General features: G+C 39.9%; 3 protein-coding genes and 1 pseudogene across 5 annotated transcripts; 2 read left to right on the forward strand and 2 right to left on the reverse strand.

Moving 5' to 3' along the window:
• Positions 1–5,383: 5,383 nt before the first annotated feature.
• LOC148728667 (uncharacterized) lies at positions 5,384–7,213 on the forward strand. Its single transcript, XM_088724493.1, has 2 exons — positions 5,384–6,050; positions 6,468–7,213. The coding sequence occupies exons 1-2, from the start codon at positions 5,384–5,386 to the stop codon at positions 6,878–6,880; spliced, it is 1,080 nt and encodes a 359-aa protein (XP_088580619.1). The 3' UTR covers positions 6,881–7,213.
• A 257-nt stretch (positions 7,214–7,470) lies between these two features.
• On the reverse strand, positions 7,471–9,686 carry LOC148728668 (uncharacterized). Of its 2 annotated transcripts, none has more exons than XM_088724494.1 (2): positions 9,396–9,519; positions 7,471–8,394 (listed from the first exon to the last, which is right to left on the reverse strand). In XM_088724494.1, the coding sequence occupies exons 1-2, from the start codon at positions 9,431–9,433 to the stop codon at positions 7,656–7,658; spliced, it is 777 nt and encodes a 258-aa protein (XP_088580620.1). In that variant the 5' UTR covers positions 9,434–9,519; the 3' UTR covers positions 7,471–7,655. The 2 variants fall into 2 exon arrangements, 1 of the variants encoding a protein (XP_088580620.1); XR_015988483.1 differs by lacking the exon at positions 7,471–8,394 and adding an exon at positions 8,983–9,279 and having other exon boundaries at positions 9,396–9,686.
• A 585-nt stretch (positions 9,687–10,271) lies between these two features.
• On the forward strand, positions 10,272–18,068 carry LOC148728669 (uncharacterized). Of its 2 annotated transcripts, XM_088724496.1 has the most exons (4): positions 10,272–11,399; positions 11,678–11,761; positions 12,884–13,026; positions 17,727–18,068. In XM_088724496.1, the coding sequence occupies exons 3-4, from the start codon at positions 12,924–12,926 to the stop codon at positions 17,927–17,929; spliced, it is 306 nt and encodes a 101-aa protein (XP_088580622.1). In that variant the 5' UTR covers positions 10,272–11,399; positions 11,678–11,761; positions 12,884–12,923; the 3' UTR covers positions 17,930–18,068. The 2 variants fall into 2 exon arrangements, 1 of the variants encoding a protein (XP_088580622.1); XR_015988484.1 differs by lacking the exons at positions 10,272–11,399; positions 11,678–11,761; positions 17,727–18,068 and adding an exon at positions 17,025–17,162 and having other exon boundaries at positions 12,821–13,026.
• Positions 18,069–18,915: 847 nt separating this feature from the next.
• On the reverse strand, positions 18,916–21,548 carry LOC111345095 (zinc finger protein 862-like; annotated as a pseudogene).
• Between the last annotated feature and the right edge of the window lie 3,598 nt (positions 21,549–25,146).

Here is a 25,146-nt window from a genome sequence, read left to right on the forward strand (position 1 = left end):
CTTGCAAACACCCTCCTCCTTTTCTTCCATTACAGTAAACGCAAAGGCAGGATTTTCTTCTTCTTGACTGCTACTCGCCCCATAATCTTCCACTTGGTTTATTTGTCTTCGGAATACCTTACGATTATCGCTGGTGCTCTTTGGACGAAGCCCTCTTCTTGGCTCAGGAACGTTGCGGTCGACGTTTCTGCAGCACACTGCAAAATGGTCATACATCGAGCAGCTAGAACACTTCCTACCTTTTGCTGGACAGCACAGATCCCGTGAAAAATGTCCGACTTTTCCGCAACTGAAGCACGTTTTCGCTGACTGATCGTTTGTCTTATCCCCCCCTCGTCCGACCGCGTTTACGTCCATTAAACCTGCCATGTGCTTCAGCTCTCGTTTTCTCCAAAACTTGTGATAAAGTAATGTTTCTGGTCTCCAACAGCTTCTTTTTCAATTCCATGTCGGACAATTTTTCAATTAACTGATCACGTATGTTATCATCGAGAGCATCGCCAAAATTACAAGCTCTTGCCTGTCGACGGAGACACACAACAAATTTATCCACCGATTCACCGTCCGTTGGCGCCAACTGCCGGAACACGTGTCGCTCAAACGGAATATTTTCGTCGGAGCGAAAATGATGATGAGCTTCCTAATACAGACTGCGTATGGATCGTCATCACCCGCCGGATTGGGGTCGACAAGATCCTCGAAAGTATCCTGTACCTCCATTCCTGCGTAGTACAGAAGCTGTGAAGTTTTCTTTCTCGCGTTATCTAAGCCTTTTCCTTCAGCATAATAATCAAACGCTCGTTTCCACCTCTTCCATTTGTTTGCCACTTGTGATGAAGATCCCGATAGATCTAGCGTTGGAAGGGCTCTCTCAGCCATTGAGGCAAATCCTCGTCGCCAATGTAGTGTTTGCAACCGAAATGAAACGACACGAAGTCAGCAATCACAACACAACCGCTTCGCTTCTTTAATTACAACACCTCTCGCTCAGTTCCCCGGATGTAGGCTAGTTCTCTGTACACTACAAGTGGTGTGGTCTGAAGCCATATTGAAAGTGGTTAAGGATGCTAACTTTGTCAAGGAAACCAAACAGTCTAATGTAAAAGAGTTTCTCAAAAACCTTGGAGAGACAGGGAAGAATGGAAATAGGCCTATAGTTAGAAAGCAAAGACGAGTCACCACATTTGAAGATAGGAAGTATTTTAGCTGTCTTGAGCGGTGTGGGGAAGAGACCATGAGAGAAGGACAGATTACAAATATGAGACAAAGGCACAGGTATTAAATCAGTGGTCTCTTTTATAGGAGAGATACAGAGACCATCAGAGCCCTCATGTGTACTATTTTTCAAAGAATAAACTATATTGGCAACCTCTGTCGGAGAAGTTGGGGTAATGTAAAAACAATTTATATGATGGCCAGTCATGAAATCTCTGTGGGAAGACTGAACGAATGGCATTTTATTTGCCAGAGAGGGTCCAATATTAGCAAAAAAATTATTAAACTGTGTAGCTATTTGAGTTGGATCTGAGTAAGTGCCAGTGCTGTCTTTCATATAACTAAAATGTAGCTCAGGCGTCTTTTTAGAGATTACTTGTTTAATAACTGTCCATGTCTTCCTCAAGTCTGAGCTAACAGAGATGAGAAGTTTGTCATGAAAATATTTTTTCCTAGCAAGTTTAATGAGAAAATTGTATTTGTTATGATATTTGTTGTATCTTAACTTGTTAGGTGTGGTAGGATTTAACCGAAATTAAATTGTTTGTAAAGAGCATTCTTCCTTTTACAAGAAGCAAAAAGACCTTGAGAAAACCAAGGTTTTGAGGGGCGTCGGGATTTAGGGCCTGCAGGCTTAAGAGGAAATGACTTCCGATATGCAGAAGTAAGAAAGTTTGAGAATGTGTCATAGCACTCATCGACTGAAATAGCAGTATAAACTGGTGACCAGTCAGTATCTTCCAATTTAGACCGAAATGATGGAATTGTTGTAGGGTTAATAATACGTATGTATCTCTTGTGACGTGGTGACTCAATAGATAATTTCAAGGTAGTAATTTGAAAAACTGGAAGATGATCGGATAAACCAGTGTAGAAAATACCACTGTGCACGCTAAGTTCAAGATTGTTTGTATATATGTTATCAATCAAGGTTGCAGATGAGGTTATACGTGTAGGTTTAGAGATTAAGGGAAAGAGGCAATTAGTTGTCATAAGACTGATGAACTCATTAGTGGGCTGATGAGAAGCAGAATTAAAGAGGTTAATATTAAAATCACCCATAAGATATGATAATTTGTTCTCAAAGCTAAGAGTTGATAATACAGCTTCAAATGACTCATTAAAGTCACCAAAAGAAGCATCAGGAGGTCTATAAGGCAACCAATGATAACATTTTTACCATTACTTTGTATAATTTCCACAAAAATTGATTCATACAAAGAATCATCAAAAGATTGAAGATCAGTTCTAAGTTTATGCTTCAAACCAGTCTGGATATAAAGACCAACTCCTCCACTTGAATTATGTTCTCTGAGATTAGAAATAAAGAGGTAGCCGGGAATGTTGAAAAGATCAGTATTTGACCTATTTAACCAGGTTTCAGAAACAGCTACCACAGAGAACTACATTTTTAATGAAAGAATATATTCTGACAAGTCATCAAAGTGTTTCGGGAGGCTACGAATATTGACATGAAAAGCAGAAAATGTATCAGGAGGAAAAGCAATTTTGTTAAATTCTGTAGAGGTTAGGTAGGTACAGTTGGAGAGCAGTTGTGAATTTGCAGTGAAAAAATTGGGGTCAGGATCCAGATTGGAGTTCATCAGCAAATGAGAAGACTCGGGATCGTCGAGAAAGGGATTGAAAATCTTTTGCTTAAGCAATTCGGTATCAAGAATTCCTTCAAATTCAAAGTCAAACAAACCAAAAAAGAAATCAGTATCGTCTTCTAAATGTCGTCTTCTAAATGATTGAATGGAAATATTCTTGCAAGACAAGCCGAGCATAACCAGGTATCATTAGTATTACCCAGAGCAATGTATTCATCAGGAGTGAAGGGAGTACACTTCAGGTGAGTCCAATTTAGGCAAATGTCACATAAGATGGCTTTGTGATTATTATGAACATTAAATTTGCATACTGAACACAGGAACTTAGTAGGCATAAAATTACAAATGTTACAGAAAAAAAACCAAATAAATAAGTAAAGCAGAAGCAACTATAAGTTAAAAATTATTTGGCAACTAATTAGACTAATAATGGCAACCAGCACATTAAGCGATCATGCAGATAGCAGAGAGCAGGGCAGTATAGTCCGACAACCGGTTCAAAAATGTAAAACTGACTTATCTGTATTTGTTAACAATCTCGCGGCACTTGGAGAGAGTAGTACATTTCTCAATCACTGACGTACGAGACGTCGGTCTCATAAATATAATTCCATCGATGGTCCAAACTTTATCAATTATACCTTCTGGGATGTCATGATGTAGATACCGTAAATGTTACGACGGGATTGAGTCAGATCCTCTCGAATATCAAACGCGGTTTCACGGGCTTTTAGATCCCGTCACTTACGTAAATTTGAACTTTCAAGTTGGGGTGCAGAAGTCGGACAATGATAGGTCTGGGTGTACTGCCTCTCTTGCCTGTACGGTGGGAACGGCTGATATGGTTTGAAGACACGGTGATACCAAGTTCCTTCGTGAAGAAGTCAATTGCCTTTTTGTCAGTGTCTTCAGTGTCAGTACCTGTTGGCTCAGGGATTCCAAATATCCGAATATTAGTGCGCCGGGTATACTGTTCAGCAGACGTTCGAGGGGGAGGAAGATTGCGTGACAAGCCCAAAGAACGTCTACGCAGGAGGCTAGTTCGATGCCAAAGCGCGACACAACTGGTTGATGCATTGCGCTACTCTCTCTCGCACCAGTCCCTCACGACCTAGGCTGATGATGAAATAGTATTTTCAGCTAAATCGAGGCTAATCTTTATTGCAAACTGAAGAAAACATTTCGCTGTTAATTTACGGCTAAATTGAGTGTCAAAATTATTCGAAAGCAAAAATTTCGCCGTTAATGTACGACTAGATTGAGTATACGTGTTATTTCAAACCAAAAAATTTCGCCGTTAAAATTTACGGCTAAATCGAGGCTAACATTTTTAACAAACCAAAATTTTCGCCGTTAATTTACAGCCACATCGAGGTTTATCTTTATTGCAAACAAAAAATGTCGCAGTTAATTTACGGCTAAATTGAGTGTCAAAATTATTAAAAGCAAAAATTTCGCCGTTAATGTACGGCTAGATTGAGTAGAACTGTTATTTCAAACCAAAAATTTCGCCGTTAATTTACGGCTAAATCAAGGCTAATGTTTTCAACAAACCAAAAATTTCGCCGTTAATTTAGGATGTTACTAGAACTGGTAATAGAGAGTTTTAGATCCGAGTTAACCGCAAACCTCTAACTGCTAGAGGTCACATGACAAGTCTTTCGCGTCACGTTTGACGTTCACGACGTGCGTTTTCAACGTGGAGAGGTATGTTTTCACGTATGTTATTTACCTGAAAGCTTTTAGCATATGATTCTTGTTTTATCCCACGTAATGATACAAAAATTTTGTGGAGCAAGTCTTTATCCAATAACAGAGGCATAAACTCGGGCGAAATCCTTCATTTGATAAATCCTATTGGATCTTGAAAACAAGTGCTGTTCTTGGTTGCTGATTCAAAATGGTGGCCGTAAATTTGCAAGAAAAACTAATGTAAGAATGTACAGCTTTTTTCAGCTAGATAACCTAGTTTTAGAGTAAATTTCTTTTATTTTCTTTGATTGATATATTCTCTACTTCTAAATGGAAAAACAAACCTAGAATGGCTCTATTTCGTTGGCCAGAGGCTCCACATTAGTTGGCCCTTGGCAAGGAAGTTGCTCAACACAACCCCGAGAAACCTGATGAGTGGGAAGCAATAGCTGGGAGACTCAGCAAAGCATTTTCTACGGATTCATATACTGTCGAGCTTAAGGGAAGAGGCTGCCGTGAAAAAATGGATCGGATTTTAACCAAATACAAAGAAGAAGACATGAAAGGTTTAAAGAGGTAAGTTTGCTTTTGGTAGGCTTTTTGATACTCAGAATGGAGTACAATGTTCAGCCCTCTGTCTGGCCCTCTGTTTTTATTAGTCACAATAGGGACTTTAAGATTCAGTACGGCGAGGCTCTGGTACGGCTGATGCAACCGAAAGAGACCGGGCCCACTACGCCGTCTCCCGCCAAACTCAAACTGATTAAGTTTTGTGCAGTACGGCGAAGTCGAACTCGATATAAACAAATAAAACTCTGCTCCAAGTTTTTTTGTTGTACGTATGTTTGTATGTTTGTTTAGAAAAAATGGTCTCTTGGGAAGAATTGAGAGAGCTTAGAATGCTCTATTATGACATGAATGTCCTCGATGACGCCGAATTTCTCTTACTATACGACCTTTACAACCCACAAAACCTGGACTTGCCGTGTGAGTTGTATCCACGTTTCGACCTCGAAAACCTGACCGAAGATGAATGTTTCTCCGAATTTCGGTTCGAGAAAGCTGACATCCCAAGACTTTCTCGGGCTTTACGGATTCCTGCTGTTATAAGTTGTCACCAAGGCACAATTTGTGACGGAACCGAAGGATTGTGTATGCTTTTGAAGCGGTTGTGTTACCCTTGCCGATACAGTGACATGGTCCACTTGTTCGCTAAGCCCGTTCCTGTATTGTGCACGATAACTAATCAAGTTTTAGATTATATTTATCAAGTTCACAGTCATCGCATTCTGCAGTGGAATCATCAGCTGCTAAGCCAAGCCAATCTTGAAAGATTTGCTGAAGTTGTTCACCGAAAAGGAAGCCCACTTAATAACTGTTTTGGTTTTGTTGATGGGACAGTTCGCCCTGTTTGTAGGCCCGGCACTCTTAACCAGAGGTTGCTTTACAATGGACACAAACGTGTCCATGGAATCAAATTTCAGTCTGTTGTTACCCCGAATGGAATGATTGCAAATATGTATGGCCCTGTTGGTAAGTTGCCTTTTCTTTAGAAAATTGAACATGGGGTCAGGGTGAGGACGCAACTGCTAAAGTGGTTTGTTTTTCTCTTTCATCGTGGGAAATTGTATGGAATAAGACTTCCTGGAAACATACAACTGCTTTTTCATGAGAAATTAAAACACCCTCTTATAAAAACATTTCACTCTCATAGCCAAGCTGACTATTTCCAGAGAAAAGCATGTTTCCTTTAATATTTTCAATATTTCATAATACATGAATAAGCAAATGAATAGTTTGATTTTTCCCTGAATTGTCATAGTTTCAAGAAAAATGAACTATTCCTTTGAGACCCTCAATGCTTCAATATTCTTTCAACAAAATGTTATAAGACTTTGGTTTCACTTATCTGACTGAACTTTAAGAGTGCCTCCATGAATTTTGTTGCAGAGGGCAGAAAGCATGATGCAGGTATGCTGGCTGATTCTGACCTATTGCGTGACCTCAATCAGTATGCCTTCAGCCTGGCTGGACAACCACTTTGTATTTACGGGGATCCTGCCTACCCCATTCGTGTACACCTTCAGTGTCCATTTAAAAATGGAGCTTTAACCCCACAGATGGAAGCTTACAATTCTGCTATGAGTAGAGTGAGAACAAGTGTGGAGTGGCTGTTTGGAGACATAATAAGTTACTTCAAGTTTCTGGACTTTAAGAAGAACTTAAAGTTGGGACTGAGTAGTGTGGGAAAAATGTACATTGTTAGTGCTATTCTTAGAAATGGGCTAACATGTCTATATGGAAACACAACCTCAGATTTTTTCCTGTGTGATCCTCTTGACCTTGAAACTTATTTTGCATAAGACCCTTGAATTCATGGAAAATCTCAAAAGTACTTGAATTCAAGGTTATTTATGAAAGCAAAAGCCATATTTTTTGTGCACCCCACCTTGTTCCTCACATACTTAGACTTTCCAGATAGGTGTATCTTCAGAATTGCATATGCCATGACACTATTAACCTTAGCTCTCACTAGGACATAAGCAGAGCCACAAGATTCAAGTTCTCAACAAGGGTGAATCAGCCCGAAGGAAGCACAACCCTAAAATCAATAGTTTTTATATTACTTGCCCCTACATTAGTGCATTTCAGTTACAAAAGGAAAGTGTAAGCACAAGGAGAATGCAATGTCTTATGTTTTTTGTGCTTGTGCCCAAGCCTGAGTCACAATTTAGAGATGTCAAAGTTGGGTATTATTGCAGTTGTGGTTGCTCAACTGGTGTGAACAAGCCCTTACCCCTTGTCCCCACGAAAAGAAAATTGAACTAGTAACACAACAATTTGCATGTCCTATAGGAGAAACATTTTTTTCATTCAATTGTTTGCGTAACACAGCCAGTTAACCTTTTTTTAAAAAAAAGACAAATATAAAATAAAGGCACATTACCTTCCATGCACATCCAAACTGAACCACCTTTCAAATACAGTCCTGTACCTGCCTCCAAAACACAACTTTGCTAATAACAATCATACATGGAGTACGTGATTTCACATCCCTTTTAATCTAACACCTCTTGCTATAAAACTCCAATGCAATGAAAGTGAACTGTTCTTAAAAAAATCCCAGACTCTTTTGAGTCACTCTTTTTGCAAGAGTTTTTCTGAGACAGAGATCAATGCCTGACTTTGCTGTGCCATTAACATCTGCATGTGTTGATTATGTTGTTGCTGTTGAGCTTGCTGTTGAGCTTGCTGTTGGGCCATTGCCTGCAAGACGGATTGCTGCTGAGTGAACATTGTTGTGAACTGAGCAGCTTTTGTCTCTTCTTCTTTTTTCCTTGTCTTAAGCTCTTCCTCTCTTAAAGCCATGTCTGATTTGGCCTTCTCCTGCATAAACTGGAAAGCCTCATTACTGCTTCTCCTGGATTTTCTTTCCTTTGACTCTTGGCCAACTTCAGATTTTCGTTTCTTTGTTTGCCCCATCCGTTCCAAAGCTTGGTTTCTAATATCCTCTGCTGTGGCCTTCTCTTGACCTTTCTTTTCATTAGCTTTTGCAATACCATCTCTTTCTCTCTCTGTTATATCCTCAAGAAGTAAATCAAGCTCATCTTGTTCTGGTACAGAGATTCCAGATGCAGCCAATTCTGTCTTTTCATTTTCTTTGAATCTGCCTTGAATAAGGTTAAATCTCTCCCTGACGGCCCGCTGAGATAAATTAGATTTAAATCTGACAGTTTGGCACCCTCCAAGATTCTTGGCAATTTCATCCCACAGTCGCCCTGCTTCTTTGGTTCCCTTTTTGTGTTTATAAACTTCTAGGGCAAGGACTTCTCGGCAAAGAAGGATATCATGCTCTCTTGTCCATTGCATTGACTTCCTAATAAAAATAATAGAATAGAAATCAAGTGCTCTTGTGAGTAGGAAAAAAGAACAGTAACCTGTGACACTGGAATTTCTGGAAAAATAAAGAATGTCATCATCTGTCTGGGCATTAACCAGCACGACTTCTTTTCAAAATGAGGATTTAATTTTTAACCAAAGCTATTGGGTAAAACTGCAATAAGCATAAAGTTTTCCTCTGCTTAGATGCAAAAGTAGAATGTCTCTTTTAAGTTACAAGTGGAAATGCTGGGTTTGACATTGAGTCTGATACATTGTCAACAATTATGCGTACATTTGTTTTAGCTATACGACTTTTTTTTTTCAGATCAGGAGAAAAACTTCTCTCACGACTTCAAAATATCCTAGAGTTTCCATTAGCTTATATATACTGGCGCCTAGATTTGCGAAAGAGTGCATCTGTAATTTCAAAGCATCCCACTAGAAGGTGAAAAATTGGTTTACCTTATCTTAATCCCTTAAAATAAAAAATGTTCTATGAATGCTAATGTGTTCTAACAAAGTTTTTGTCATTATTCAGGAGCAAATTTCAAGAGAGAGATACTGCCTATCATCATAAAGCTCTGAAAGAGGGGCAAACTCAACAACCAAGTCAAGTGATTTCACTCAGCTGTAAGCTTAAGCTTAAATCGACAGAAAATGAACAAAATGGAAAGGAAAACAGTTTTCTCTTTCAAACCAAGTCATCCTATATTCCAGCAGTCACCCATTCTACACTAAGTTGCATGGAACTTCGCTAAACGTCAGTGTTTTAAAGACTAGAAGTGAGCAAAAGTAAAAACAACTTCTAACTTATAATGCTTGCGATGTGTGCTTGTCTGACTTGTCCATCTTTCGGAACACTTCCAGCAAGTTTTTTTTGCTAAAAGAACGTCATAAAACCCATATTATTTTAAAATATAGTACAAATTAACGTTTTTATGCCCCCTTTCCATTCTAACGATAAAAGATCCGATAAAAATACAATAGTTTACTCACGTAGTGAACACTCCGTCAACTCGCCATGTTTCCCGCATCAGACAGCCGTGCTACGGCGGGAAACCTTGCTCGAACTGTAAGTAGTGACGTCACCGGAAGTAATCTTTCACACTTTTGCCGTACCAGAGCCTCGCCGTAGTGGATCTTAAAGTCTCTAATAACAAAATGTACGACAAGTCCATATGTTTTTTCTTGTATTGCCTCTCTTTTTAATAATCAGTGCTTGCTCTTTTGATGCTTAAATGGCAAAATGTACAATCTATCACGAAAATAAATTTTCATGTAAAACACGATTGATATTTATGCTGACGACACAACTATTAGCTACTCCACCCATTATACGACGGCTCCTAATGATATCCCGGTCGGCCTTCAGACGGATATTGATGAAATCTTAAATTGGTCAGCTGACAACAGAATGATCCTTAATGAAACCAAAACCAAATCTATGCTTGTCACTGGTAAACGGTTAGCAAAGAAAATGGAACAGTCCACCCTGCAGTTAAACGTTAATTCTACTGAACTTGAACGAGTGAACTCGCATAAACTATTAGGTGTCACGATTGACAGCCAGCTTACTTTCGACCAACATTTCGAAAATCTATGCACGAAGTTATCGCAGAGAATTGCCGTGCTGCGAAAAATAAGACGCTTTTTGCCCATTGATCAAAGGAAACTTTATTATAATGCTATGATCAAGCAGACAATACTTTATGCATCAACCGTATGGACATCTTGTTCTGCTGAGAATTTGCAGAAAGTCTTTAAACTTCAGAAACGCGCGGCACGTGTAATTCTCGGAGCTGACACTAAAGCGAATAGCGTACAACTGTTTAGGAAATTGGATTGTGTTCCATTCTTTCATGAGGCAAAAGTAAATAGGTCACTAATGGTGTACAAACGATTGTCTGGGGACTGTCCACCTTATATGTCCCAAATGCTCGTAAGAAATGCAGACATAAATGAAAGATCAAGCAGACATGGACAACTAAACCTCGTCTGTCCCCGATTCAAACGGGAGTCAGAGGGAGGTAGGTCTTTCACAGTATCGACCTCACGCCTCTGGAATACCTTACCACTGGACATAAGAATGAAACCTACTATCAAATGTTTTAAGAAGGCCATGTTAGATTTTTTTAAGAATAGTTATAAACGATTAGAACATTTTATCTTATAGTTTTTATAAACTTTGTAATTTTAGATTTTTAGCTCTTGATCTTTTTCCATAATTGATTAGTTTTTAATCTTTTTCAATAATTATTTGTAATATATTTTAAGAGGGCCACTGGTTTGTCAGTTTTATACTGTTATGTGTTTTACCCTCTTTAAATAAAGTTGATTATTATTATTATTATGATAGCCTTCAGGTTTAAGCTTACAATTTGATAGTGCCATGGAGTATAAAACCAAATTGAGATTTTGACTCTGGCTTTCATTTGTTCATTTAACTTAATTTAAGGCAAATCCAATCCTTTATTATAATTTTACAATTTACAACTTTTACAGTTTTCCTCATTAGCTCCTCCCTCCTCATTTCGGTTTTAAACAGCACTGGTTTTGCATTTATGTCAAGATGTTTAAATGTCTTTTATTTTGGATTTGGGATACCTGGTTTGTAATGGGTTTAGGGAGGTCTTGGATACAAGCAGTTAAGGTCCTTCCACCGACTACTTAATTCTATTAGATGACAATACAGAAATACTTATCAACAGAACTTTGTCAGACTTCGCAGACAGCTACTTTTTGGGGACAGCCATCCACGTCAAAGCACTCTGACCATACTGATCAAACATGCTACAATGTGACTATGTTATGATGATTATTATTGTTAGTTGTGTTTTTGAAGATCGGGCACAGAGGAAGAATTCACTGAGATACAGCAGTTATGTGAGGATATCTTAGTATATAGAAGGGATATTGTAGAGATGCAAAAGATAGAAAAGGAATCAAGAAAGAAAAGGGAGCAGGAAGATAAAAGGAAAGGGGAGGAGATGCGACAGACAGGTGTGGAAAGACTAGCAAGTTAATTTCAAATTCAATTTTATTTTTTCCAAACAAGCATGGGTTTATGGTGGTGAGATCCATCAGGACCACAACTCACTTTGTGTTATTTTTCTTTTGCTGTTTTATACAGTTTTTACCCAATTTTCTGAAAGCGCATGTTTTACTTGGTGGCTCATGATGTGTTGTGATTGAGCACCATATAATTTAAGTGTCTAATTTTTTACTTGACAGTTTGTAGTGTGAACCAGTTTAAATAGAACCCATTGCTTTCATTTTAGAGTGCCGTAGTGATGCTGGCACATGAGGTGGTGCCACGCGCGATGTGTCTAGTAGCGGGTCACATGAAGAATCTCCTACAAAAGGTAACATTTGCGAAATCTAACAAACTACTATTCCAACTTCTCTGACCAATTGGTTACCATAAATGTATGAAGTTGATTTTCTCTTCAACTGGGACCACGAAAAGGAAAGTGATGTTTTTCGTAATGGACAAAATGTTTGATGAAATCCATATTATATATACATATACTGTATACGAGGGAAACCCTAACCCTGTACACCCCAAATAATCATACTTAAATAGAATAAATGTTTGAAAAGAAAATTGGCCGCTCAGGGCAAATTTTCTTTTCAAACATTTATTCTATTTATATATATATATATATATATATATATATATATATATATATATATATATAAATATTATGAGAGGAAAAAAGGACGTAACTACATTTCCCGACAAGCCTGTTTCGTGAATCGCTTCACTCTTCAGGGGTTTAATGAAAGAATATTCATGTGACTATCGTTTATATACTAGGCAGATTTGCATAATGCGCGGTAAAATTAAAAACTTTAAAGTTCAGTTGTTGCGTAGCAACGCTTTGTTTCTGTGTCGGCATGAAGATACGAGTTCGTTACGCTTATTTAGTGATGAGAGGTCGGGTCGGTAAATTATCAGGAATTTTTCTTTTAGGCAGAGGTTGCATCTTTTATTGGAGCTGTTGTAGGGAGAGTTAGATGATAAGATGCGCCATGAGATAGAATAGTCAATGTTGTCGTTCTTGAGTGTCCAGATGTGTTTGCTAAGTTCGGTAGAGTTTTTGTGCTTGGTGTGGCGGAATGATGCGGTGTGATTTCTGTGTCTTGTTTTGAAGTCGGTTCAAAACAAGAAATCAAGACACAGAAATCACACCGTTAGATAAGGATATACTGGTGGTAGATTGGTCTAGGGAAAAGGGGTAATAGATAGAGGTAGGGGAGATAGAGAAGGGGGAGTCGAGTAGAACACGAAAAAGGGGAGAGAAATAGTCCCAGACTTTCACAACTCTGGGACATCCCAAGAAACAGTGTTCAATAGTTTCTGGTTTACCGCAGATCGCGCATTTGTCATTATTGATGTATCCCCAAGACTTTATGAGATATCTTACGCGGATCATTCTATGGATCAATAGCCAAATTAGATCGTTCTTCTTGTTCTCAATTAGCTTTAGGCGAGACTTGCGCCACACCCAGGCCCAACGATTGATGGGGCGGTCCATAGCAGACGCCCAAAAACCGGAGCACCGGGGTGCAACGCAGACGGGGTCAAGCAACAAAAGATATAAATTCTTACTGGTGAGTAAATCAGGTAAGGCACCAGTTTTCTGATGCAAGGTACGGAAATTATCTAAACAAAGCCGGTAGTAATTGGAAGGAAGGAAGGAAGAGGGGCCAGAATTTGTGGGAAAAGAAAAACGGGGATCTAGAATAGTTAGCTTATGTCCTAAAAAATATCGAGCTAGGTAATGCCATTTGGATGTGCCAAAGTCATCTCTTAAACTGGAAAAAACAGAAAGGCGCAGGCTAGCGCACTTAGCTTTAAAATTAACGACGTTGAGGCCCCCAGAGGATGGGGGCGCACAACAGCGATCGCGACTTACATTTTCCATTTTTCCTTTCCAGATAAAAGGCCAAATGATCGACTTAAAGCTATCGTGCACCCAACGGGGTGGGGGGATGACTTTAGCAACGTGCCATAAACGGCTTGCGCCTAAAGTGTTTACAATTAAGGTTCTACCGATAAAAGACAGGTCTCTTTGTTTCCAAAGAGTTAGAACCGAACTTAGTTTGTCTAATTTGGCCCGCCAATTGTCGTCGTCGACATTGACGAGGCCGTTTGAGAAGTAAACACCAAGCACTCTCATTTTAGTGACCCATTTGAGGCCATAGGGAGATTCAATTCTAGTTCGCCATTTTCCTAACCACATTGCTTCAGATTTGGACGTGTTCAGTTTAGCGCCAGATCCTTGTTCAAATTTTGATACGACTCGGAGAAGTGAAGAAAGAGATCTTTCGGATTTTAAGATGCAAGTAGCATCGTCAGCGTACTGGGATATTTTATATTGAAGGCCCCCTGCTCCGGGGAGCAGGAAACCTTCAATATCTTTACAATTACGGATTTGCGTTGATAATACTTCTGAAACTAGCACATAAAGGAGAGGAGATAATGGGCATCCTTGTCTCACCCCTCTTCTTAAGTGGACAGGGGGGGACAGGGAGCCATTAACAATGATTCTAGAGAAGGCTTTAGAATAAAATAGTTCGACCCACCCACAAAAGGAGGGGCCGAAACCAAATTTACGCAATACTCTCATCATGAATTCGTGGTCAACTCGGTCAAAAGCTTTTTCTTTATCTAAGGAAATGAGAATACCTGGTTCATTAGTTTTGTCAATCATGTCAAGGGCATCACGAAGTAAGGCCAAATTTGAGAAGATAGTGCGGCCGACCACGCCGCACGTTTGGTCTGAATGCACGATGGAGTTCATGACTTTTTTCAATCGTTCAGTGATGATTTTAGATGCTAACTTGTAGTCAGTGTTTAACAAGGAAATTGGGCGCCAATTTTTTGCGAGGCGTCGATCATCTTTTTTGTGGATGAGTCGTAGGAGGCCCTCGTACTGGCTATCCGCGAGGGAGCCAGCAAGAAAGGCCTCGTTCAAAACAGAAAGGAGAGATTCGCTCAAATCGTTCCAAAAACACGAGTAAAATTCTGTTGGGAGACCATCAGAACCGGGTGACTTGCCGGTCTGAAGGCCTTCCAATGCAGTAAGTAATTCTTTATTAGAAAAAGGGCCTTCACATAGATTGCGCTCATAATCAGTCAGTGAAAATTCGAGGTCGTCAATTATTTCAGTTTGAATTCGCATATCAAGAGGATCTTTGGTGAATAAATTCTTGTAGAAATTGGTTAAAATTCTTTCAAGATCATTTTGAGAATTTCTGAGAACACCGTTCTCGTCAAAAAAAGATTCAAAACTATTCATGTCAGCTCGTTTTTTCTCCAGACGGAAGAAATAGCGTGTTGGTTTCTCGCCTTCTTCGAACCATTGTGCTCGGGAGCGGACTTTAGCTCCTTCGGCTTCTTTCGAGATTAGAGAGGACAATTGGCTTTCCAAATCGCTAATTACACCTGGGTTATTTAAGCGATTAGAATGTAAAGCGTTTTTAGCATGGGTTAATTGCTTAGTAATTAGGATTCTTTTGGCATTTGCTGTTCTCTGTTTACGGATACAGTATGAAATACTTGTTTTGCGGATTTCAATTTTTAGAGCATCCCACCATTCGCGAAGGGAGGCGAATTCGGGGATTTTAAGCTTAAAGTTGTTAATCGATTTTGACATAATGTTTTTAAATTCTACATCTGAGAGTAAAGAGCTGTTGAACTTCCAAATTCTAGGACCGTGATTAGAAGGGTTAGTCGTTAGTTCAATTTTTACAAAGTCATGATCGGATAGGTCGTATACGCATGGAAGAATATTACATTTCGTTACTAGGGTTAAGCCTTTAGCGACGAGAAAGCGGTCAATTCTAGATGCCTGGGTATGGTCTTTGTTAGACCAGGTGAAAGTTACTTTGCGCGGGTTGTTTTTGCGCCAAATGTCTGTAAGTGAGAAGTCAGCACAAAGGGATCGGAGAAGTTTTTGATCAGACAATAGGATGGCGGAACAATTTAATTTATCTAGGACATTGTCTACACAATTAAAGTCTCCCCCGATCACTAGATCCCCTTGGGGGAGAAAGTAATTGTGCAGACAAGAGAAAAAACTTTTACGATCCGAAATAGTATTGGGAGAGTAAATGTTTACTAAATTTAGTTTAGAATTATAGTACTCAATGAGTAAGCTCAATATTCTTCCTTCGGAATCGGTCAAAAAACGGATAATTTTGCCTGGGAAGTTTAGAGAAAAGAGGATGGCAACACCGGCAGACCTGCCAGTCCCGAAGGACCACAGACATTTGCCGCGCCAGAGTATTTCGAATTCCTCCGCTTGTTTTTTGCATGAGACATGTGTTTCTTGTAAAAGGATTATGTCACAGTTTGAATAATTTAATTCTTGAATAATTTTTCGACTTTTACTGGAGGACCCGAGTCCTCGCACATTTAGAGAAATTATTTTAAGCTTACTCATTGAATATAAATAAAAAATTAATATCTGTACCGCCTTCTCCTGGGTTTAGCTCTCTCCCATCCATCATCATCAGTTTCGGAGCCAGAGTAGTCACGGCGGGAAGATCTATCGCGGTCATCGCGGCCGCGATAATAATCTCGATCGTTTCTATCTCTCTCTCTTCTGTCGTCTCTCCGGTCATCTCTTCGTTCTTCTCGATCGTCCCTCCTCGCTCGTCTCTTCGTTCTCTTGGTCGTTCTCTTCTACCTTCGTCGCGTTGTTGTTCTCGTTGTTTCTCTTGATCTTGTTGTTTCTGTTGTTCTTGCTGTTTCTGCTTTTCTAGTAATTTCTGTTGTTCTTCTTGTTGTCGCTGTTGTTCTCTCTGTTGTTGTAGTTTTTTCTGCCCTTCTTCTCTTTCCTTGGCGCGCTGGGCTCGCTCTTGTTTCTTTTCCTCTTCAGTTTTAGGTGGCGTTGGCTCACTATCGACGTTCGCGCTGAAGAGCAGGAAGGGGCATTGAGGCATGGAATGGTTGTCCGCTAAACAAACGGAACATCTTGGCGAGTCTTTACATTCTTGAGCTCGATGCCCAGGGCATTCACAATTAAAACAACGGACTGCAGAGCAGTCTTTGGCCATGTGGTCAGTAGCTCCACAATTCCGGCAAGCTTTTGGCTGATTTGGGTACCATATTTTAATAGGTTCACCAGCTATGTTGATGTTGGCAGGGATAGTTCGATGTAGCGCCATTCGAGCCGTTCTTACTCCATTCTCGATATGTTGTGCAATTTTGTCGCGCCGAAATGAAAGGACACGACCGTAGTGGCTGAGTCGGCCAATCACGGCAGTGTCGGGTAGTTCAGCGGGGGCTTCATGGATCTTGACGAGGACCAAACGATTTTCGCAGTCGCCCAAGAACACTTTGAGACCGGCAATCACGACAAAAGGTGTTTCAAGAGCGGCTTCTTTAGCTGCACGGCTCTTAAAAGTCACGATCCAAGATCTATTGGACGCCTTTCTCTGGATTCCGGTGATAGCGTCAATATCGATTTCTGCCGCGTCAAAAGCTTCGAGAATTATTTGCGATGTGACGATTGTATCAACGCTAAAATAAATAGAGCGATCCTTCGTGATTTTACTTTGACTAGGAGCATTCAAAAAAGGCACGGCCTTAAATTTCACACCCTTATTTTCCAGATTTTTCAGTACCTCAGGGATTTCGATTTCCACGTCTGCGTCCCAGGACTGTGAACCTTCTACCACGCTTGCGTCTACGACGTCTCCTGGATTCGCTGTCGAGTTATCGGTAGTAAACTGGCTGATATTTTCACTTTCCTGGCTGTCCATGTTGACCAATTGCTGCAAAAGCAAGAAAAATAAACTTTTCATAAGCCTTTTAACCTTACTCAAGAGGCCGAGAAGCTTATAACTGTTTCGGCCTTCTGGGCCTCATCAGTGCAGTGCTAATCCTAGGATGGGGGAGAACCGAGACGGTCACCCCAAACGACCCAACCTTTGTGGTATCGTCTAAGCCATGCCAGAGTGCTCAAACTAGAGTAAACCAGCGAGCATGCGCATATATATATATATATAAATAGAATAAATGTATATGTACATGTATATATACACATACATACATATACATATATACACAGACATACATATACGTATAACCCTATTTGATTGAGAGTTTGCCTGAAGAGCTTGACTGCTCATCTAGGGGGCTCAGTAGATCCATAATTTTAACGTGGTTGCTCAGTTTTCTGCCACATTATGATTAAATATTTCCATCTCCTTCCCCAGCCCTGGGGGGAGAGGGAGGCTGGAGGCTTTGGTTGATCTTTTAAAAAAATAAATACAACACTTTATCTTTATTTCTTTTGAAAATTATTTCTTCAGGAACCAAAAGGAAAGTTGCCAGGTCAAGCAGAAAGTCAGCAATTGAAATGCTGTCTGAAAAGTACAAAGAGAAGGCAAAACTGAAAGAAAAAGAGGTGGAAGTGAGAAAGATGGAGCTGGATCTTCAGAAACAAAAGTATGAAGATGAAGCTGAAGAAAGGAAGCTCTTAATCTCCATGCTTCGAGGACAACTGAAAAAATAAATCATTTTATCTTCAGTTGCTCTTAAAACATTGACAACATAAACTTTTACTTTTGCTTCATATTCATACTTTTATTTTCTTTTCCTCCAATGAACACAAGTTATGTCAAGGGTGTCAATAAAGTGAAACAAAAATTTCATATCCTCTTGTTTTATTTCACTCCTGTTGCTATTCATATAAATAAAATAATTATATGAAGAAAGACCAAGTAAACATGGTCATCGATTAGATAGATAGGTTTCCCGGGATGGCAGGGCTTTCAATAAGATTTTAAGTAGGTGTCTGCCCATATAATAGTAGGCGGCTGTGACTATCATTTCTAGGGGGTCTGGAGGCATGCCCCCCCAGAAATATTTGAAATTTAGAAGCTTGGAAATGCGATTTCCAACGTTCTTGGCATGATTTTGCTTTGAAAGTTATCAAATATTCTGATGATACCTCAATACGACTTCAGGTGGTTAACCTTTTAATTGGCAGATTTCTGTATGTTTTTTAAGAGCTTTTGCAAATATGTAAGGTACTTGAGTTTGGCAGGAGTGCTTGTCATGTGACTTGCCAAGGCCCAACCTGCAACCCTACCCTTAAATTTACAACGAACATCATGATATAACGCAGTGTGGCCGTAAAGCTATGAGAACGCTGTCTTTCAAATGAAAGTATAGCTAATTTCTTCATCAAAATCTTCACAAACTTCTTCCTACTGAAAAAAATTTTGATGATTACACTAGCCACTAGTTCAATAGTAATTTATACTTTGAATTTTGATTTCTGTACTGTTTCTGGCAGTTCTAATTGTAGCTTTTTTGACCGTTTTGAAAATAAAATGAAACCTGCAACTGTTCAGTCTGAATCTGACTCAAAGTCTGAGTCATAGATTGAGCGTCATCCATATGATCTGAGATATCGGAAAGTTTAAGAGCGCTGATTATTGAATCAACTTTCTCCAAATCTTCAACTCCAATCACATTTCCCATTGTATTCATCCAGTGCTAGTGGTGGCAGCATATCAACTTGGACAGCAGCATTAGAAACTGTTGGGCAGTTATTGGAAGTGGCACTTGGAGGGATTGATTTAGCAATTTTTCTACGAGCTTTCACGTGCCACTCTCACTGCTTTCTTGATCAGGCTTTCACACTCCTGTACTTCTGGCCCATTGATTGTAATGTGCATCAATGATTCCAACATATCACCTTTCAGAGAGCTTCTCAGCCTTGTTTTCAGCCGTTTGACTGCCGATGCCCCTCGCTCCGGCCAGGCGTTACTTACGGGCAGAGACATGCATACTTCGGCAAGACGAAGAAGCTCCGGCACAAAATGTCTGTAAGTCGATTGATTGGAAAGCATGTGATTTAAAAGCCAATCTGTAGGTGTTTGGGATGTCAGTTCTTTGTTCTTTAGTGGCTTAACAACATCTGCTGGCACTTCACTCTTGAGTTTTAAGATGCCGTACTTGAACTTCCGCCACTCACAAATCAATTCCTCTGTATTCTGGACCTTTGATTCTCCAGTCTCCAGCTGATACAGATATTCTGCAAGGATCTTGATCTATTTGTCTCCATACTCACTAAAGCTCTGATCAGACTTGGGTGGCACTACAATTGGATCAAAGATTTTGAAAGCACTCAGAATGGGAACGCTACCCTTGAAACGGTAAGCAATATTGTCTCGCAGAGCATGGTCATACTTTGAAGTCAGGTTCCTGGGAAGCGTCTCATGGTGTGCTTTTAGAGGAGTCATTCCACTGTAGTGCAGTCTGCCGTCTTCAGCAAGATCTCAAACATTCCAGAGGTGATTGTTTTTCGGCCACGCTTTTCAGTTCCTCTAAAATAAACTCTACAGCAGGTGATATGACAGCAAAGGATATGTTTCCTTTCTGAAAGGCTCGGCTGAGATGACTCAGAATTGGCAGGACTTCGTGAAGTAAATACACTGCTCCAAGGAATTTCTTCGACTTGATTTCAGTGATCAAGTTTATTGCAACAGGATCACTATCATTGCTGTAGATTTGCAAAGTTTGGATCAAAGGCACAAAGTGAAGAAAAATACCATCAACGGTGCTCTCTGTAGATAGTCATCTTGTTCAGGTAGCCTTCTCAACGCGCTTTACAACCCTTTTCTTTGCAAAATGTGAAATATGTAACTCTGCTGAAGCAATAACGGCTTTCGCGTATGCTGCTGTGTGCTTTCCCGAGTTGATGAAGAAAGACCATAATCGAATCAAAACCTTTTCAACAGTCTTGATATATGAAATGTGGTCATTTGCATCCCCACATGTAAGGGCCAATCTATGGCAGATACAATGAACATTCAACGACATCTTAGTTTCTCTCTTAAGCTTAGCAGCAACACCATTTTCCTTTCCCACCATTACAGATGCACCATCAGTTGACAAACCGGATAGTTTATTGATATCTAGGTCACAATCTGACAGCTGTTTCACAACGACTGACTTGATGGTTTCTGCACTGGCAGAAGTTGAGCTCTCTAAAATTTCATTCACAGCAAGGAAATGTGTTTTCACTTCATAGGTATCTTGGTCAACATATCTGATGAATGACACAAGCTGCTCTCTATAGGCAATATCCATGACTTCATCAATCAAGAGATCCATGAAGCTGGCTTGCTGTGCCTTCTTCACAACCTCAGATTTTACCATCTCTCCCATCAAAAGAAACATTTCTCTCACTGATCCTCCTGAGCGATGCTGAAAGAATTTCATATTTGATAATCCCATTCTCTCTATGACTTCCAAAAGACTGGTAAACTTTGTGTTCGTGATTTCTTCTTTCGCTATCCAGTAAAGAGTCAAGAATGCATTGAAATATACATCTTCCTTTGATTTTTCTCTTCAAACTCTTTCTGGAAGACAGAAACACGACTTAAAAAGTTCTGCACTTACGGTAGCTTTATGTTGTTGTGAAGTTGTGTTCTTCAACGGTCTTGTGTTTAAAGCGGACAGCAGGTTCAGGGTTAAACTTTTTGCTCTTGTTTTGAAGATTCGTTGCGTCGTGTTTTCTACACAAAAGACAAAACATTCCCCTACCTTCTACATAAACTAACCAGTTCAAACCCGTCTTTTCGTAGAAAGAGAGTTTTTTTGTCGAGGATGCATTGTTGCTGGAAGCGATCTTTTTGGCTTCTTGCTCGTAATCGATTCATTCAGTTTCACTTTGAGTGACGGAACTGCATCTGCTCCCTTGACATGTGTAAAAACTGTGACAGTGCACGGATTTGTCGACTGAATTTCCAAATGATGCCTGAATAAAGTATTTCATTTCTTCGGCTAATGACCCTCTGTCTGGCTCAGGAGTCTCGGATGATTGCGGAGATGACGAGGCATGATCTATGTCTTCAGATATACTTTCAGTTGGCTTGAATGGCGAAGATTCATCTGAATCATTGCAATGGGTCGCTTTGTTTTCTGCAATTTATATTCTTAACTAAGCGAAAAACGACACAATGGGTTTATGAGAAAACGAATGCAAAGTCAAAATTTATTCGAAATTCCTGTTCCGGTTCGTGGTTTCTTTATAAAGAATGCAAACCATTCACTCTGTCCGAGGCTGCGCTTGGCCGCCATCTTTGTTTAACCAACCACGTGATAATAGTTTGGGAGCGAGGTTAATTTTTATTAGGATACGGCTGAAGATGGCTAAGCGTTTCTGAATCAGTTCTGATCCGTCGCGGTACAGAAATCGTGTTGATATATACTTTCTTCTAAAACTCTCAAGGCAAGTGTGCGCTATATTTTATCAGATTTATTTGAATTGAAAAATGGGTAGGCTATAAAAATTTTAAGAGTTATATTTTTGAAGTATTTGTTGACAAACATGGCTAAGTAGCCGGTGACTCGGTCTAAATCAAAATAAGTGGTTGTCTGTGACCCATATAAACAGGTGTGACAATTGATAACAATACATGCAACTAAATAATATTTACCCACAGGCCGGAAAAGGATCTTTAAGTCCTTTTCAAAGTCTAAATAAGCAAAATTTTGGCAGCTTCTGCCTAAACCCCATTCGACACACGTCCGAACTTTGCTCATTCTTGAATTGAATTCCTGCTCATCATCTGTAAGGTGTGCTTGACGGAATGGAGCAATAATGTTCTGAGTAATGCCATAGGTAGGATCTCCAAAAATAGCGTATAGCTCTCCATTGGGTTGAACAATACGACGCAGTTTAGCTGACGGGCCACTCACCCCAAGCATGAAGGCATCGTGTCGGCGACCCTCTATTGGACCAAACATATGGGCTATCATGCCATTTGGGGCTTGAACAAACTAAAGAGTAAATGAAACAAATATTTGTAAATGAAATATAGAGTTGTATTACAACATCCTATATATTGTTCCTGGCTGAAGTTGAGGTCATTTTGCTTGGCTTGGTAAATTGGTTTGTGATGAAATTTTGTGGGCCGAGGCCAGGAACGTGTTCGATAATTGAGTCAGTTTGCTAGACATAACGTCTCGTAGTCACGTTCGACGCACTAAAAACTACTATAAAACGAATACAAGAATTGTAAAAACGTGTAAAATGGTATATAAAAGTCACTTGTAAAAATGTAGCGGAATTCCAAATCGATTTCGATCAATTACGATCCTCATCAGTAGTACTCCGCCATGTTTAAAATACTCATAAATAATTGTTCATATAAGTGACTCTGAAATGTCCACACTTCTTCCAGGCTTCATGTAAGCGGTCATGATGTATCAATCACAGCTCGTGGGATTTGAAAAAAGTTCCATTCGTTCTTGGAGTTCATAAGCGAGTCTTCGTTCACATTATTTATCCTCACTCCTTCAGTTATTTGTCTCAGCATCGCGTCATTGTGATAAACCCCCGTCACATCCATTCGGAACTGCTTTACCTCTCTATTGTGTTTCTCTTTACAGTGTTTCCACAATGCAGATCGTTCTTCCTTATTGTTAAGTGATTTCGTATGCTCTTTCCCTCTGGTATACGCGCTCCTGGCTGTTTCCCCTACGTATACGCTGTTACACTGGATACACTTAATCTCATACGTCACACTTTCTCTATCACACGGTCCTTTTCCACCTGTGCTACACACTGGGCAGTCTTCTCGTCCACACTGTCGCGGTTTAAATGGGTCGGACTTTTGGAGTAGTCGTTTAATGGCGATTCCGGCTTTCTCCACCACTTTAATATTGAAACCTTGCTGCTTTATTTCTGTCTGGTATTCCTTCCGTAACCGTGAGTTGGGCGTAGCTGGTACAAAAATTACTGATTCATTCCCGCCGCGTTTGTACCAGTTGGATTTCCTTTCGCTCTTTTCCTTTTCTCGTTCCACCTTTCTCCACTCCTTGGGTCGATGTAACGGTCTTTCTCCTTTTCGCTCAGCTCTTTGTCTCGCTCTAAAAGCTTTGAGGGCCGAATCTACAACCTCATATCTGAATTTCTTGCTGTACCCCGAGTATTGCATTCGAGAATGCAATACTCGGGGTACAGCAAGAAATTCAGATATGAGGTTGTAGATTCGGCCCTCAAAGCTTTTAGAGCGAGACAAAGAGCTGAGCGAAAAGGAGAAAGACCGTTACATCGACCCAAGGAGTGGAGAAAGGTGGAACGAGAAAAGGAAAAGAGCGAAAGGAAATCCAACTGGTACAAACGCGGCGGGAATGAATCAGTAATTTTTGTACCAGCTACGCCCAACTCACGGTTACGGAAGGAATACCAGACAGAAATAAAGCAGCAAGGTTTCAATATTAAAGTGGTGGAGAAAGCCGGAATCGCCATTAAACGACTACTCCAAAAGTCCGACCCATTTAAACCGCGACAGTGTGGACGAGAAGACTGCCCAGTGTGTAGCACAGGTGGAAAAGGACCGTGTGATAGAGAAAGTGTGACGTATGAGATTAAGTGTATCCAGTGTAACAGCGTATACGTAGGGGAAACAGCCAGGAGCGCGTATACCAGAGGGAAAGAGCATACGAAATCACTTAACAATAAGGAAGAACGATCTGCATTGTGGAAACACTGTAAAGAGAAACACAATAGAGAGGTAAAGCAGTTCCGAATGGATGTGACGGGGGTTTATCACAATGACGCGATGCTGAGACAAATAACTGAAGGAGTGAGGATAAATAATGTGAACGAAGACTCGCTTATGAACTCCAAGAACGAATGGAACTTTTTTCAAATCCCACGAGCTGTGATTGATACATCATGACCGCTTACATGAAGCCTGGAAGAAGTGTGGACATTTCAGAGTCACTTATATGAACAATTATTTATGAGTATTTTAAACATGGCGGAGTACTACTGATGAGGATCGTAATTGATCGAAATCGATTTGGAATTCCGCTACATTTTTACAAGTGACTTTTATATACCATTTTACACGTTTTTACAATTCTTGTATTCGTTTTATAGTAGTTTTTAGTGCGTCGAACGTGACTACGAGACGTTATGTCTAGCAAACTGACTCAATAAATTGGTTTGGAACTAGTGAATTTTAGATTTTTCCAAAGCAACCTTTATTGAATTGGATTTTATACTCTCCTTTTTTATCTACCCTCCTTTACAGATCTTTAAAGAGTACAACCAGATTTATATTTATTTATTACAAAGTCACTCCATTAAATTACAAATAGATGGTAAATTAAATTAATTGTTATTATAAGGAAGTTGTGGAGAAGTAGACAGCCAAAAGTACTAATGCACTGTACCTGGGATGCCCCCAATAATTAAGATGTAAAAAAGCATATTCAAATAAAAAAAAGGTGCTCTAATAATCCTTAACAAGGATAATAATTATTAGATGGGTTTCTTATAGCAAAAGGGAACCCAACCCCTTCCCCTGCATTACTGCTTGGAGTGCCTTCACAGGAGACTCCTTTGTTTTGATATTTTTGTCTGGTCAAGGAAGTTTGCTTTCTTTTGTGCAACACCTTTTATATACCTGAAATTTTAAGCAGTGTGTTCTCTTGTGACCACTGAACATAAGTCGTTGATTACGGACAGGACGAGCGATTGGTCGGGGGGTCCCGTCGATAAAACCCCAACACCCAGTAAGAGGAGCTATTTTTTCATGGACAGTCTCGGCAAAGCCTCAGGATCAAGCCATACCAAGTCAAGACTATCTAAGAGGTGGTGAAATTTGTCATAGATACCACCCACAGTCTGAAATCCATTGAAAGTACAGCAGTGTGAATGTGTATTGTTTTCTTGTGTTTTTTTCTTTTGCTTGTTTTATC

This window comes from Stylophora pistillata, chromosome 6 (genome assembly GCF_964205215.1).
Source record: "Stylophora pistillata chromosome 6, jaStyPist1.2, whole genome shotgun sequence".
In the NCBI taxonomy this organism is placed as follows: Eukaryota; Metazoa; Cnidaria; class Anthozoa; order Scleractinia; family Pocilloporidae; genus Stylophora; species Stylophora pistillata.